The sequence below is a fragment of the Oncorhynchus kisutch genome, unplaced genomic scaffold (genome assembly GCF_002021735.2).
Source record: "Oncorhynchus kisutch isolate 150728-3 unplaced genomic scaffold, Okis_V2 Okis09a-Okis19a_hom, whole genome shotgun sequence".
In the NCBI taxonomy this organism is placed as follows: domain Eukaryota; kingdom Metazoa; phylum Chordata; class Actinopteri; order Salmoniformes; family Salmonidae; genus Oncorhynchus; species Oncorhynchus kisutch.
Window position 1 is genome coordinate 3505580 of NW_022261985.1, and position 16188 is coordinate 3521767.

The 16188-nt window shown below is 43.1% G+C and overlaps 2 protein-coding genes across 5 annotated transcripts; both read left to right on the forward strand.

Annotated features, from left to right (window-relative positions):
• The first annotated feature begins 1609 nt into the window (after positions 1-1609).
• On the forward strand, positions 1610-7194 carry LOC116360581 (zinc finger protein 2 homolog). Its single transcript, XM_031815437.1, has 8 exons — positions 1610-1806; positions 2054-3135; positions 3438-3640; positions 3910-4002; positions 4450-4545; positions 4801-4911; positions 5275-5398; positions 5544-7194. The coding sequence occupies exons 2-8, from the start codon at positions 3093-3095 to the stop codon at positions 7004-7006; spliced, it is 2133 nt and encodes a 710-aa protein (XP_031671297.1). The 5' UTR covers positions 1610-1806; positions 2054-3092; the 3' UTR covers positions 7007-7194.
• A 608-nt stretch (positions 7195-7802) lies between these two features.
• On the forward strand, positions 7803-11046 carry LOC109876152 (uncharacterized). Of its 4 annotated transcripts, none has more exons than XM_020468621.2 (5): positions 7803-7911; positions 8571-8602; positions 8745-8779; positions 9522-9573; positions 9699-11046. In XM_020468621.2, exons 2-5 carry the CDS (start codon positions 8582-8584, stop codon positions 10467-10469), a joined length of 879 nt encoding a protein of 292 aa, XP_020324210.1. In that variant the 5' UTR covers positions 7803-7911; positions 8571-8581; the 3' UTR covers positions 10470-11046. The 4 variants fall into 4 exon arrangements, with proteins under 4 accessions (XP_020324210.1, XP_020324209.1, XP_031671298.1 ...); XM_020468620.2 differs by having other exon boundaries at positions 8742-8779; positions 9699-11044; XM_031815438.1 differs by having other exon boundaries at positions 7868-7963; positions 8742-8779; positions 9699-11045.
• The last annotated feature ends 5142 nt before the right edge of the window (positions 11047-16188 follow it).

Here is a 16188-nt window from a genome sequence, read left to right on the forward strand (position 1 = left end):
CATTATTGTGCCCAATAGATTATGCCACTATAACCGATTACTGTGCCACTCCAGAGCTTTACCAACAAGTGTTTGTCTATCATTCAGCTTTGGCTTACCAATATGTGTCAGTGAGCTACTGAATAAGTAATGGCCAACCCTGTGAGCCACTCCAGAACTCTGACCACAAGTGCTCTTGATCAAATACACCATATTTGAAATTCTAAAAAGCTCACTTGTAAAGGAGTGTACGGTCACATTATGTTGCTTGTCCAACAAAAGCGGGTGTCAATGTTCACTACGAAAGATGTCAGCAACTCCACTTCCAGTTAGGTTAAATGGCTAATTGTTATTAACAGGGGTTCCTTCAAATGTGCTTTAATTGATAAAAAAAACAACAACAAAAATTTTAACTTAGTTTCTGAAAGTACAGATAATGAATACAGTTGACTTCAAAGTTTTTATTGGTAAGGTTTTCAATACGACTCGGGTTGTGGAAAGCAGAAATGCCAGGTTGAAGGTTATTGTGGAGATGGCAAAAGAGATATTGGGGGTAATAGACTGTTGAAATGGTTGTTGACATGCTGAACAGTCCTAAGGGTGGAGTGATTCAGCATGAAATAAAGTTTATTGGGGTTGGGGAGGGTGTGGTAGAATTTTAGGTTTTGAATTTTATTTTCATGGTAGTACAGACTTGGGCAGATCATGATTGATCGTACATTCCAGCACAGTAGGTGGCGGCATGCACTTTAAACGTTTGTTTGCGGACCGCCATGATATCATAGAAGAAGAAGAAGAAGAAGAAGAAACTACTATAAGCTCCACTAGGTGGAGGGGGTGGAGGGGAAGGAGGGTGGACGCCTCGGCGGGAATGGAGTTAAGTTTCAGTAAGATTGAATTTTTAGCATTTATAGCAATGGTTATCAACTGTACTGCAGGGATGGAACGGAAGTTGCATAAAATTGACATTGTGGTGGCAGCTGCAGAGAGGTATTTGGGTGTGTGAGACTTGACATCAGAAGAGTTACAGGATGTGTTAAGTGGTGATGTCCCATCCTTTCAGGATTATTTATTTATTTATTTATTTATTTACCTTTATTTAACCAGGTAGGCAAGTTGAGAACAAGTTCTCATTTACAATTGCGACCTGGCCAAGATAAAGCAAAGCAGTTCGACAGATAAAACGACACAGAGTTACACATGAAGTAAAAACAAACATACAGTCAATAATGCAGTATAAACAAGTCTATATACAATGTGAGAAAATGAGGTGAGAAGGGAGGTAAAGGCAAAAAAGGCCATGATGGCAAAGTAAATACAATATAGCAAGTAAAATACTGGAATGGTAGTTTTGCAATGGAAGAATGTGCAAAGTAGAAATAAAAATAATGGGATGAGGTAGGAATAAATACATGTAATTAGTGGAGTAGGGTGGGGTTAATTTAATATAGATTGTTTTTATGTGTGAGTGTAATGTTAGTATTTATTTAGTACATTTTTATTTTTCAAGCAAAAGTATAAGGGAGTTGTACTCCAGTCTAGTAGGTGGCGGTAATGCAACAAATTGGATGCCAACCGCCGTTAAACCTCGAAGAAGAAGCCACTAGGCGGAGGCAAAGAGTAAGAAATAGACAGGGCTACGATAGCACTGGGGCGGTGCTCTTCGTGCACACACTTCCTGAAAATGGGCTCGGAAGAGAGTTTGGACACGAAAGGCGCTTTGGTATCTTTACCAAAACACTCATACTGGTTTGACTTTTGGCTGTTTGTGATGTTTGACATCGCATTTTTCCTCGTTATGTATTTCATAGTTCCCTAGCTAAAATGGTAAGTTTGAGTACAACTGCAAAACCCCAGATAGCCAGCTACAAATTAGACTTGCTAGCTATGGTGGCTAAGGAAGTGAGAGTGCCAGATAAGTTAGTTGTGTTTGGGAACACCCTGTGTATTTTAAAGTTAGCTAATTTATCATATTAAAATATATATATACAAATACCACTTTTTGTATCTGGTTGCGCACCAGAACATGTGTATTCAAGGTTATTAATAAATTGTTGAATTGTATCCCTTGCAGGAGTGACTTGGGATTCTACACTTGAAGTGCCGCCCCCTTTAACCATGACCCCCTGCTGGCTGAAATGATCGATCTTTAAAAAGGACTGTTTACACCACTGAGGTATAAGGTTTACACCCCTCGACCAGATTGGTGTTCAAATGATATTGGACGTCTTCCTTTGTTAGGCCTATGTGTTGTTTTTAACTGCCCACATTTTGGTATTATATGGAATATTTACCAGTATGTTTCAGTATGTCCAGAAAATAGCAGAATTGTGAGACCATAACATCTGAATATGCCTGTTGTTGAAATCAAGACAATGATTTGTGGCAGTCTGACTATTTAAAATGTGAAACTCAACTTCAAGACCACCTCACTCTAGATAAAAGTGGCTGCTAAATGACTGCAAGGTCACAAGGAACTGCAGGTTAACATGATGTAGCTAGTGGATTAAAGTGTGCTCTCTCTAAAATGTGTATGTCTGATTTGGATATAAGACAATTGAGAGAAGGTGACTTGATTGAGCCACCTAAACATGATGATTGGAACAAGATTACAGCAGATGTATTCCCGGTCTCTTGAACAAAGATCCTACTGAAACTACATCGGCATAAACCAGAGATCTGTAATTCCATGTTGTCTGGAATAAAAGTGATGTACACTATGAGATAAACCTATGTAAATCCCTAAATAAACATGTTTTTTTTCTGTCACATTCTGAGATGTGCATAGGGGAATCATATTTACTAATACTTTTTTACATGTTTTATACAAATATATAGTTTGTTTTTGTAGTAGCACAGTAAATAAAGACAGTTGGAAGTTTACACCAGAGTCGTGCCAATGTATGGTCGGTAGGTGGCAGTATAAGCGCCTTTTCCCATTGATGGACCAGAGAGGAAGAAAACTTTCCCGGAAGATAAAAAAGAAGAGGAAGGACGCTAGCCTGCCAGATAGTGGATAAGCTAAACTATTATACTCCCAAATGTCTTTCTGGGTTTAATATAAACCAAACTAGTTCATTAAAGTTATATAAGTCACAACTGATTTATCCATAATGATGGAAATCTGTGTCACGACAAAACCAGTGGAGAATGCAGGTTCGTTTAAAATAAGTACCCAGCTAACGTTGGCTAGCAACTTGCGGCTACTGTTAGTTATAGCAAAGATACAGGCTGTCTAGGTTGGACCAGCCATTGGGGTAGACTAGCTGCTAGAAGATGGATCGAATAGATAAAATTGGGCCACTAATTCACATTTTAGCTACATCTTTATTTGCTAGCATCTACTCAAGTTATGCGGCAATGTAACGTTATGCCTCCTAACCCGCACTACCAATAATTATTGTCCCAAGATTGTCTCGTCTCTCTCACCAAACTCAATGACCAATTTTTGCCCGTAGATATCTTCCTCCCGTTATCCTCTTTGCGCCTGTTGATACCACCTCTGAGGCTGCTCTCTGCGGCCATGTGGCAAGTAGCGCAACGAAGAGATGTCATGGATTATGAGAAACTAGAGGAGTTCGTCGGCCTTGTGACAGCGACAGTTCCAGACCTGTTGAATGAGAAACAGAGGGCCAAGCTTCTTCTGCGGCTGCGAACAAGGGTTAGTGGCGAATACAGTTAAGGATGTTGTTTTTGTAAACTGGAACCCCTAACAGCAGTAGTTTGGACAGTGTGTTTAGAGCCATCTCTGATTAAAACGGTATTTCTTTATCTTGCGGTTTATGTAGCTGCTGATTAGTTAGGTTCTGTCCATTTTCCTGATTGCATGGGGGTTGTCCATGGTCCTGATCAGTTGGGTTCTGTCTATTGTCCTGATTGCTCAGGTTCTGTCAGTGGTCATCATTTGTTGGGTGCTGTTATTCCTTTCAGGTGATACTAGAGTTGTGTTCCACTGATCATACAGCTGATATCCAGATCATCCAACCCCACCTGGACAGAATTCGCCCCCCTGGACACACAGGGGTAAGTAATGATACTCTGTGGAGGACAACTTCAATTTGGCCTGGGGCCATATGTATCAAACTTCTCGGAGGAGGAGTGCTGATCTAGGATCAGGTCCCCCCTGTCCTTGTAATCCTTTTCATTGTGATATAAAATGCTTAACTGATCCTAAGTCGGCTAACTTTGAGATGCTTGATGTATATGGCCCCTGGTCTTTATGGAACCGCCTTTGCCATTCCTATCATTTGAAATGTGCTTATTTAAATCACGTATTTGCCTAGGATAAGATAGAATTAAAACATTGACAAAATGAATAAACAACCGTCAGATCCTTTGCACCAATTAGCTTGCACTAATTTCCAGTGCTTGTTCCTATATGTCAAGGCCATCAAGGACTGCAGTGTTGCTCCCTCTTATTTTCAGTGGTGGTTTACTGTTCCCTTATCACTGATAAGTTCTATTTCACAGAGTGGAGATGCTGAGGTGGATGCAGAAGAGGCCATCTTCCTGGAGCTCATCCAGACTTTGCTGAAAGACCCAGCAGAGAGAGAACACTTCTTCCAGGTTAGTCTGCCTCCATCATATGTTAAGGTCTCTCTCTCTAGCTTCCTGGTTCTGTTTAGTTACCAAAGACTATTTACAGTCCTTGTAATTATTGCCCCGGAGGGAAGTTTTCCATAGGTACAGATGTAGGACCAGCTTCCCCGCCCCCAATCTAACCTTGACCATCAGTGGGGTAAATGCAGAACTGACCCAAGATTAGCATCTTGGGTCAACTTCACCCTACACCAATTATATCCCCATCTATCTTGATTCCAGGAGGTGTTTCCAACGGAGTACGGCGCCAGCTATGACACAGATATGCAACTACTTGTGTGGGAATTCCTTTCTAAACTGGAGAAGATATTGCCAGTACCAGACCTTGGACAGGTAGCACAAAGTAACACCTCACTAGGTCACCTTCAGCTGGGTTCAAGTCCCCTTCTGTTATTGTATTGGAAAAATCCTGCAGTGCTGACCATGATGGCAACATTTAGACTGGTTAAGTTAAAGGAGGGTAATATCTTCTGTATCTTATTAGGAGAAGATATCCAAGCTGTACTGTCCCTTTCTGCACATAACCTCTGCCTTATAGCCACTCTGGGGCCACGCTGTTAGCTGAGGTGCTAGCCACCGGCTTCTCTGGTGTTCTTGAAATGGGCCTAGCATTTTGAAACGTTCCCCAGTGTGAAAAAAAACATGTAAACTTTCCAGCATATTGTCACTCACTTGTTTGCATCTCTGCTCCTATAGACTGTGTCATGGCTCAGTTCTGCTCCCTCTGTCCTGGAGGAGTGTTTGCAGGCCCTCTCTCAACCTGAGGACCTGAAATCCCTGCTGCAACACCACACATGTCTTGAGAACTTGGGCACTCAGAGTAAGGAGGAAATATTGAATGTCTTTCTCTGTTACGACATATAATAAAATGTGGAGACTGTGGTATGCCCTGTAAAAACAACCACCTAATGCTTGTGCTGCCTCTGTCACATTATTAGTCTCCTTTTCCCATTGTATTCCTTCAGGTCACACTGTTGAGATGTCTTCCCAGGTCTTTGCCTGTTCCCAGTGCCCATTCTTTCACATGCAGGAATCCTACCTCCTCCAGCACATTGAGCGAAATCACCCAGAGGAGTACAGCAAGCTCCAGAAAACTGAAGAGAACCCAGCGCTTCCCAGGAAAAAGTTCCCTCGTCCTGAATTCCCCAAGCCTTTCCCCATCCACGCAAGCTCTGAACCCGGTGCTCACACATGCCACGAGTGTGGAAAGACTTTCACTCGCTCGTCAGACGTGACCAGGCACCAGCGCATTCACACAGGGGAGCGTCCGTACACCTGCAAGGAGTGCGACAAGGGTTTCAAAAACTCCTGGGATCTGACGAGGCATCAGCGGATTCACACCGGGGAACGCCCATATATCTGCCCTCAATGTGGCAAGGGGTTCACCCAACTGGGCCTACTGTCCCTGCACTTCACCAGAACGCTTTGTGGCCAGAGTGCTGATCCCCCACTACAGTCCACAGAGCAACAGGAAGAGCCAAACAACAAAGGGAGTGGTCAGTACAAGTGTCAGAAATGTGGGGCTAGCTTTGACACCGTACTAGAGCGGCTGAAGCATAGGCAAACCCACGTGGTGAATCGCCATTACAAGTGTTCCCAGTGCGAGAAGATCTACGGCCGCCCGTCTGACCTGAGGAGACATCAGATGAAGCACACCGGAGAGAGACCCTTCCCCTGCGCAGAGTGCGGCAAGGGCTTCACTCACGTGTGGCTGCTGAACAAGCACCGGCAAATCCACACCAAGGAGCGGCCGTACCCGTGCCCGGAGTGCGGCAAGAGTTTCACCCAGTTACAGATACTGAACAGACACCAACTGATTCACAACGGGCAGAGGCCTTTCCAGTGCTCCTTCTGCGAGAAAAGTTTTACTCAGCTCGCGGGCCTGACGAGACATGAGAGGATTCATACAGGGGAGAGGCCATACCTCTGCACCGTATGTCAGAAGACCTTCTTAACACATGGGGAGCTGGTAAGACACCAACGCAGCCACAGCGACTTCAGACCGTTCTCTTGCTCTCAGTGTCCCAAGAGCTTCAAAACCAAGCGTGCACAGAGTGAACACATGAATACCCACACAGGGGAGCGACCGTTCTCTTGCACACACTGTGGGAAGGAGTTTGCCAAGTCTACTTCCCTCATAAGACACAACCTGATGCACACAGGGGAGAGACCGCATCAGTGCGCTCAGTGTGGCAAGACCTTCCTTACCTCTGGGGAGCTGCTCCTCCACAGGCGAATACACACAGGGGAGCGGCCATACCCGTGCTCGGTCTGTGAACGGCGGTTTAGGTGTTCGTCAGACCTGACCATGCATCTGCGGACACACACAGGAGAGCGCCCATACTCCTGTATGTTGTGTAAAAAGTGCTTCTCCACCTCAACGCGTCTCAAAAGGCACCTGCGCACTCACATAGGGAAAGGTGTGTAATCATGGCAAGAACCTTCAAAAATATTGTCATGTATATTAATTTATTTTCCAAATCATGTTTATGGACTGCATTACTGAATAGAATGAGGACACAAAATATATGCATTTTACTAAAACTCAGCCTTACAACATGCTCTATTAAAAAATACAATTATGCCTTTAATTCACATTAAACATTTTATTTAACACTTGGTGTGGAATTTTTCTTGGCTCATCTCTTGTATTTCCCTGTTAACATTTCAACACAAATGTTGCACACACATTTTCCAACAGTAGACCTGTTCGATCAGCCCACTGCCCATAAACTAGTCAACTGAAAAACAATATGGTGCGCCCTCCCTGATCAGATGTCTTTTCTGTTTCGTTAAGAAGTACTGCACCAAGCAAGATTGGTGTGAAATAATTAGAGGTGGAAAGATACCCCTTTGAGGTTAAAGCAACAGTCATGTGAGAAATGTTGAAATAAGCAACCAATGATTTAAATTATCATTGGGCACAATGGTAAGGTTTGGTTAGGTAATTATATTTTGAGGTTGAGTTGACAAAATTAAATTCTAACACTACACAAATATGCTTTCTGATATACTAAGGCTTTTTCTGTTAATGGCATAAACCATATCAAGGATGGACATGTATTCAAACATTTTATTTAGCATGCTTAGGTCATCTGTCTTTTAATCTGATTAAATACTATGGTTCATTATGAAGTATTTTATTACAACTGAACTTTTCTTAATACAGTATATCATTTATTATCAGCGGGGGGGGGGGGGGGGTTATCGTGTCGTTCACTACATCCGTCACGCAGCGTAAAACGTTTAACCTAACTGAACACACCCCTGGAGTCTAACGAGCTACTGACACCTAGTGGTGGAGATCGAGTCGTGTCTGGCGACAAAATTCAGGTGACGATTAACATCTCGCCTGTAAACTTTACAACTGACTTAACAAAACAAGGTTCTACAAAATCCCTTTCTCTTTTATGATTCTGTCAAAACATAATGCAGCTAGCTATTCATGGGTTGCACAGATGCCGCATCATATTGATGTCCAACTGATGCTCAGTCTTTCTGAACTGGGGCTAATGACATTGCTAAAAAGTAGACAACCTTTGTAGAAAACAAAATTGGCATCATTATGATGTCAAGTTTACTTGAGAAATGGCAGTGTTGGCATCCTGAGCTAGCAAAGTTCGACAGAAAAAGCTAGCAATGCTAACGTTAAGCTAACTAAAATGTCGATGCTCAATCGTAGCTAGCTAGCTAAAGTTATACTGCATATAAAGTCAATCTGGCGACATTACAATGATGACAAAAGCTTGTCCTACTAATTATTTTCCTCCTTTTTAAAATGTCATTGTGTTTCCAAGCCACGGTAATGCACTTCATACAATATCTTCATCAACACCAAGAACATAGAATGCTCAGCTGGGCATCAGTCGAATCAAACGAATGTTCAAAACAATATTGTTTGACGAAACGTGCATCCCAGGAATACAATGAAACCACATGTTATGACGCGACATTTGCCTGGTTAACTGTGTTCCATTTGTTTTGAATCTAAGCAACTGCAACAATGCCGAAGAGAGGGAGAAAGGTATGTCGATTGATAGACTATATTTTTAAAGGCTACAAAACAATAATTTATTACCGGATAAATTACTGTAGAAGTCGTGTTTCAAACGGTGTGTAACTTGAGTGTGTGTGTGTATTTGTTTATTTTAACATGGAACTAGAAGAAGAGGTCAACCCCTGTAACCATCGAGAACGCCAGGTGAATTTACATTAGAAAATTGAGGCCCACATAGATCCTATTTAATTATCATATGTAATTCTATATTTAGGCCTATATACATTTTTCCCCACAGAAAATAATCTAATGAATTATCTAATAGTATCATTCATGTCACATGAAACCCCAGCTATGGTAAAGGAAGTTTCTAATGAACTCTACCAACAGAGTGAAGCAGAGACAAGTCAGTCTTTGTGGAATTCAGCTAGGACTACATTGATTCGCCAAAAGTCAATACTTGTAAAAAAATATATATATATATTATGAAATGCTTACCTTGTACCTATGTTTGTCCTCAGTAGTTGCGTGCCTTTCTTTGTTTGATGAAATCCATACCTTTTCAATAAACCTTAATCAAATACAACCACCTGCTGTTTCCTTAAAATTCAATTGGCACATGCTCATTTTCACTGAGTTGCCATCTTAGAGCAACAGCAATGAGCAAACAGTCAGTGGTTGTATTTGATTAACCTTTATTGAAAAGGTATGGATTTCATCAAATAAAGGCACGCAACTACAGAGGACAAACATCGGTACAAGGTAAGCATTTCATTATTTACATTTTTTGAAGAATTGACCTTGGGCGAATCGATGTTGTCAGAGCTGAATTCCACAAAGACTGTTCTCCACAAAGCCTGTTCATCAGAAATGTCCTTCACCATGGAGGGGAGTTTAGTCAGCTAACACATAGCTGACTAATACATATATGGTCAAATATCTGCAGGAACAATGAGACGACACATGACTCGATACGCCGTTACGCAGGAAAAATTGTGGTGAGCCATCAATTGTGAACGATACCGTTGCTCTATGTATGTGGTTTCACTGCATAAACATTTGCCTTGACTTTGTATTAATGAACCTGCATCATCTTAAACATACATCTTGCATTTACTTGTAGGACTACATTGCCCAGTCAACCACTGCTTTCTCTCAGGAAGATGTTTCCGGTATAGGCCTACATAACATCTTGGGGAAGACTGTAGAGGGCCTTCTCCAAAAAGTGTGCGGAGGGGTCTCAAGCATCCTGAACAAGTATTTGTATGGGGCGGGGGTGTTGTCTGATGCGGTGATCCCAGTAAATCTCTTGCCTGTAGCTTCAAATGGAGACAATCGGAAAATGGAAAAAAGATGGCAGGACTGCACTGAGGAAGACTGTGAACTGATAATTATCCGACTGACAGGGACTGTAATTATCACCATGTTGGATAGTGTTATGGAGAGTTGCAGGACGGACCCCACACACAGTTCATTCTTAGAAGAACTGGGGCTCACCATGGAAATGGTAACGATCATACGTGAAGTAGCAGAATGTGCAGCAAACGCCACAAGTAATGATTTCAGTCAGTTCACAGTTGGAGGAGTTCCTCTCTTTCAGAGACCACTGAGCAATCTCTCCTCTGGGCCGAGTCAACCAGCACCCCCCCAAAATGCCTTGCCAACATCCACTGTTCTCACACCGGTCTCAAAGGTGAGCTCAGCCAGTCCCAGATCCACTGACTCAGGGACCACACAAGTCAGGAAGCCAAGACAATCAACAGAAGGAGTTCAGAGACTCTCCGAAAGGCAGCAGAATCCAGGGGAGGAGATCACGTCTCTAGTGATTGAAACCATTCTACGGTCAGTTGCGGATTTAGCCAGGCATGGACTTCTGCCAAGCTGCACCCAGTAGACTGGATGCCCCCTTTTTATGGAGGTGATGCAGAAAACAAACATGTGAAGCCAATTCATAAAAGCATTAATTAAACAAATATGTTGTTAAAAGGTGAGTCAGCAGTTTGTTTCTATGGCAACAAAAACATGAAATAAAGTCAAATGTACTACTGTTGTTAATTTTTAATGAAAGCCTTTTATGAAGGGATTTAACACAGAACGTTGTGTTAAACGATGAATGTCAGTTATAGAGTCAAGTACTGGATGTGAAATGGCATTGCAGATATAATGATATGATATTTTCAAACAACAAAAGAATGTTTAACAAGACTCCATCCAAGAATACATTCAGGTCACCAGATGGTGTTCTACTCTAGAATAATAGCATTGATTATAGCAATCAACACTGTATGAAAGCTCAGATAGTCTAATCAAAAATATGAACCTTTACAAAAAAAAAGGTGTAGAAGTTACATGCCTGAGTTTCTCTATGGGTTTTGGATTTTCAATATTCAGGAGTTGCATATTCCTTTCCTTTGGACCAATGGTGGGGAGTAAGCTGTGCATTGGAACCAAACTCAGGGCTCACCAGCCATACAATCAATAATGCCGTTTTCATATGTGGTTTGAGTCTGTACCCATGAAATACATGTCAAGATGCTAACACTTGAAAGGTCTTGTTCAGCTGACACAATGTGTAATATTTCACTGTATATAATCAACAGGTACAGGTATTTAAAGTCCCTCCCCCACACACGCACACACATTAAAGCCATGTATGCGAAGCAAATAGGCTACAATATGTATGCACACACACACATACAGGGAAATAACATCAAGTCGCAATTGCAACACTGTTGCACATGGAGCCTGGTATGGCATAGTACATATGAGCCAGTGGACAGCGCCTAGTGCTGAAAACGTAAACGCGCTGTAGTCCAAATGTTTTGATTTGGACATTTGGCATCTGACGTAGCTAGCTAAACTCTTCTACTAACGCTTCGAATACTTGAACACAAACAATCATCAACTTGTTGCTTGCTAAAATAAATAGTAGCTTGCTAGCTCCCGATGTTTGCTTGATATCGGTCAACTCTAGCGTTTCGTCGTTTGTTTGAGGGACGCTGTGATTGATTTTGACAAAATTAGGTAAATTATCTTGAGTTATGAGTTTTCTATTTTTTTTATGAAATACATTTTCCACTACAACTGCGTTGCTAATTTATCTAGCTACGTAACTTAGCTGACGTTAGTTGCTGACAATGCAGCATGTTATTTAAAAAAAAGAAGTAATTCTTTGACAACTATTCAGGTGATGTTAATGTGTAGAAAACACAGTCAATACTGAACCATACATTTTTCCTTCCAGCTGGCAGAGAAAGCCATTAGGGAAGCTGTGCACACAGTTCTGACAGATGGACGCCATGGGGAGTTTTCAAGCCTAAGAATAATGGAGCTGAAATGCATTGATATGTCTAAGACACCTAAAGCCCAATCAACCTTGGAGTCCATTCAGCTGCCCAAAGACAGTGATGACAGCTTGAAATCAGGATCCTGTGAAGACTCCCTGATTGCTGAACCTCATGCTGACCAAGTTGACACCATCAAGGCATCTATGAACACTGAAATCCACTCAGTGGTTACTAAGGCCACAGTGGTCTATGCTAACCAACCCGAGGCACTGTCCAGTGAAGTGCTTCTGGGCACTGAAGGTAATGGAGATGTTGCTGACCATGCTGTGGTGGGTTCTCTGACTCCAGACTGTGACCTAGCATTGGTAGAAGGGCTGGACCCTGGGTGGCACACTGCCTTGGTACTGATGGAGACCTTGGTGAATCCTGGCAATGACTCTGACCTGACTGTGTCTGACTCCAGTGAAGTGTCTCTGATCACTGACGACCTGCCAGTGGTGGACTCAGCTGTTGACTCCAGAGGGCAGCAGAGGGCAGAGGATGACTTACAAAGCACTGACCAGCTGCTAACGAGGTCATGTGCAGACTGTGTGACCACAGATAAGCACTATACTGTACCGTTTGAGGACTCTTTGAATTCTGACACGGAAATCTCCCTCAACATTAAAGACCATGATGACCGACCTGCAGTAGACTTTAGCAGAGATTCTGTGAGCTCGTCTGACCAGTCTTTATCCCTTGTTGCCACTGCTCTTGGATCAATAGTCACTATTGACTCTTTCAATAAGGCTCTGTTGTTTTCCAATATGTTGGACCAAGGCAAAGATAACCCTATTGACCAGCCTGTAGTGAAGTCTCAGACCACTGAAAATCTAATTAACCCCACTTTGGTGTCAGAGTCCATTCAACCTCTCATCAATGAAATCCTGGAAGATAACATTATCTCAGCCCCTGATGACAGAACTCCGTTCACTACAGACCATGTAGGATCACATGAGATTGAAATATTTATATCTAGAATGCACTTAGGCAGTGTTATCACCTGTCATGATGACCAGTTTTTGGAGTCAGACAGTGAGGATGACATGGTTGACCCTTTGTCTCACACCAGTCATAGCCATCATCTGTGCGAGTCAGTCATGAGGCCCAAAGGTCAAGTCCAACTCAGTGGACATACTTGGTCACCCTCTTATGAGACTGATGACTGCCGTCGCTATGCTCAAGACCACAACATGATGGAATACAAATTGAAATACAGCTGGGACCTAAAGTCTGCATGGGTTTCTGTGCCACACTACATTCTGACGAGAGGGGAGAGTGTGACCAAAATGATGGAGGGAGAGAAGAAGTATGGAGAAAAGGAATGGGAGAAGTGCTCCTCACAGTGTGACAGGAACTCTCTGATTGGTGAGTATTGTGATAATTATGGAGTTGATTATATTTCTATACATATTTTGACCACAGGAAAGGGTAGCCTATGTTTCCATGTTACTACAAGGTAGATTAAGTATATTAAATTGAATCCAACATTTTAATTATTGTGATTCTTGGTGTAAATTTAGATTACAGGTATGTATTGATTGGATTTAAATTTTCCCTCTCACTCTTTAGAGCATAATGGACAGTGGAGGATAGCCAGAGCAGTAGAGGCAGACACTGAAGAAATCATTCCCAAGCCGTACATGAGAGACTTAGTTATGTACGATGGATTCAACCAGCTAAATGAGGAGAGAGTGGGAAATCAGCTGGTCCTCTCCTCTCTCTCAAGGGCTCTCAATGAAGTTAAGAAGGACACAGCTTTTTTGAGGTCATTGAGAGAGGGGATCAATAAATTAATGAGAGAAAATGAGAGAATTAAAGATGAGATGAAGAAGAAAGACATGTGGAACTTTAACAGTGCCAAAGATCGAAGGACAGAGAGAAAGAGGGCAAGGAGGAGGGAGCGAGAGCGGGAGAGGAACTGTGATTTGACCACATGGATGCCCTCCCGGTCCGGAATGGAAAGTGCCATTATAGGACTCCGTCCCAGGCCTCCGTCCCGGCCACTGCTCAGAGAACCAGTCTTAGCTAGAACCAGCTTCAGCCGCACCGACGCCAGAACGATAGAGGTTAGGGAGATGATCCTGCAAAGGAGCCGCATTGCCTACAAGATCAAGTGCCTGCAACGCCGGAAAGCGGCTGCTGAGGGGTTGACACTGACTGAGGGAGGTGGAGGACCTGAGGATGGGGGTGACGGAGAGACAGTGATGGACATTACAGGGCAAAGTAAGAAAGCCTCAAAGGGCAAGGGGTCAAAGGGCAAAGAGAGTGGAGGAGGGGAAGGTAGTGACTGGGCCAAATTAGGTCTGGAGGAAATTGTGGAGACCGATGACAGGAATAAAGAGAAGAGAACCAAAGTACGAACAGGGCAGAGAAGTAAGGACAAGCGAAGAGAGGAACGAGAGAGACAAAGATGTAGTAAGGAAACAGATTTGATCTCAGACGAATTAGCAAGAATGGACATTGAAAAAATATATGGACATAAAGCGGATGAAACGATCAGCAAGATCTCTGAGGAAAATATTTCTAACAACTGTTGTGTAGAGACAAATGAGGGAGAAAGATATGATAGAAAACAGATTAAAGAAAAGACGAGCAGAACAAATGTACATACTGATGAGGGAGTGATGAGCAAAGCATCATGGGAAAGAGAAGAGGCTGGAGAGGAGAATGCTAAGACATTTCAAGAGAGCTTAAAAGTCCAGGGTAAGAGCATAACATTCAAGTTAATGATAAGTATAATGTGTCATAAATCACATTTTATTTGTCACAACAGGTGTTCACCTTACAGGGAAATGCTTACTTACAAGCTCTTAACCAACAGTGCAGTTGTAAGAAAATACCAACACAAAAAAGATAAGAGATAAGAAAAACAAATATTTAAGGAACAGCAGTAAATAACAATATCGGGGCTATATACATGGTGTACCAGTTCAGAGTCAATGTGTCAAGGTAATTGGGGTAATTATGTACATGCAGGTAGGGTTATTAAAATGGCTATGCATAGATAATAACAGAGAGTAGCAGCAGCATAGGGGGAGTGGGGGGGGGGATAATCTGGGTAGCCATTTGATTAGCTGTTCGGGAGTCTTATTGCTTGGGGTAAGAGCTGTTTAGAAGCCTCTTGGACCTAGACATGTCGCTCCGGTACCGCTTGCCGTGCGGTAGCAGAGAGAACAGTCTACGACTAGGGTGGCAATTTTTAGGGCCTTCCTCTGACACCGCCTGATATAGAGGTCCTGGATGGCAGGAAGCTTGGCCCCGGTGATGTACTGGGCCATAGACACTACCCTCTGTAGTGCCTTGCGGTCGGAGGCCGAGCAGTTGCCATACCAGGCAGTGATGCAACCCGTCAGGATGCTCTCGATGGTGCAGCTGTAAAACCTTTTGAGGATCTGAGGACCCATGCCAAATCTTTTCAGTCTCCTGAGGGGGAAAAGGTTTTGTCGTGCCCTCTTCACGACTGTCTTGATGTGCTTGAAACATGTTAGTTTGTTGGTGATGTGGATGCCAAGGGACTTGAAGCTCTTAACCTGCTCCACTACAGCCCTGTCGCTGAGAATGGGGCCGTGCTCAGTCCTCCTTTTCCTGTAGTCCACAATCATCTCCTTTGTCTTGATCACGTTGAGGGAGAGGTTGTTGTCCTTGCACCACACGGTCAGGTCTCTGACCTCCTCCCTATAGGCTGTCTCATCATTTTCGGTGATCAGGTGATGACATTGTTGTGATCAGGTGATGACATTGTCATCAGCAATGATGGTTAATGATGGTGTTTGAGTTGTGCCTGGCCGTGCAGTCATAAGTGAACAGGGAGTACAGGAGGGGACTGAGCACGCACCCCTGAGGGGCCCCCGTATTGAGGATCAGCGTGGGGGATGTATTGTTACCTACCCTTACCACCTGGGAGCGGCCCATCAGGAAGTCTAGGATCCAGTTGCAGGTGTCTAGTCCCAGGGTCCATAGCTTAGTGATGAGCTTTGAGGACACTATGGTGTTGAATGCTGAGCTGTAGTCAATGAATAGCATTCTGGCATAGGTGTTCCTTTTGTCCATGTGGAAAAGGGCAGTGTGGAATGCAATAAAGATTGCATCATCTGTGGATCTGTTGGTGCGGTATGCAAATTGGAGTGGGTCTATGGTTTCTGGGACAATGGTGTTGATGTGAGCCATGATCAGCCTTTCAAAGCATTTCATGACTACAGACGTGGGTCAGTAGTCATTTAGATAGGTTACCTTCGTGTTCTTGGGCACAGGGACTAGGGTAGTCTGCTTGAAACATGTTGGTAT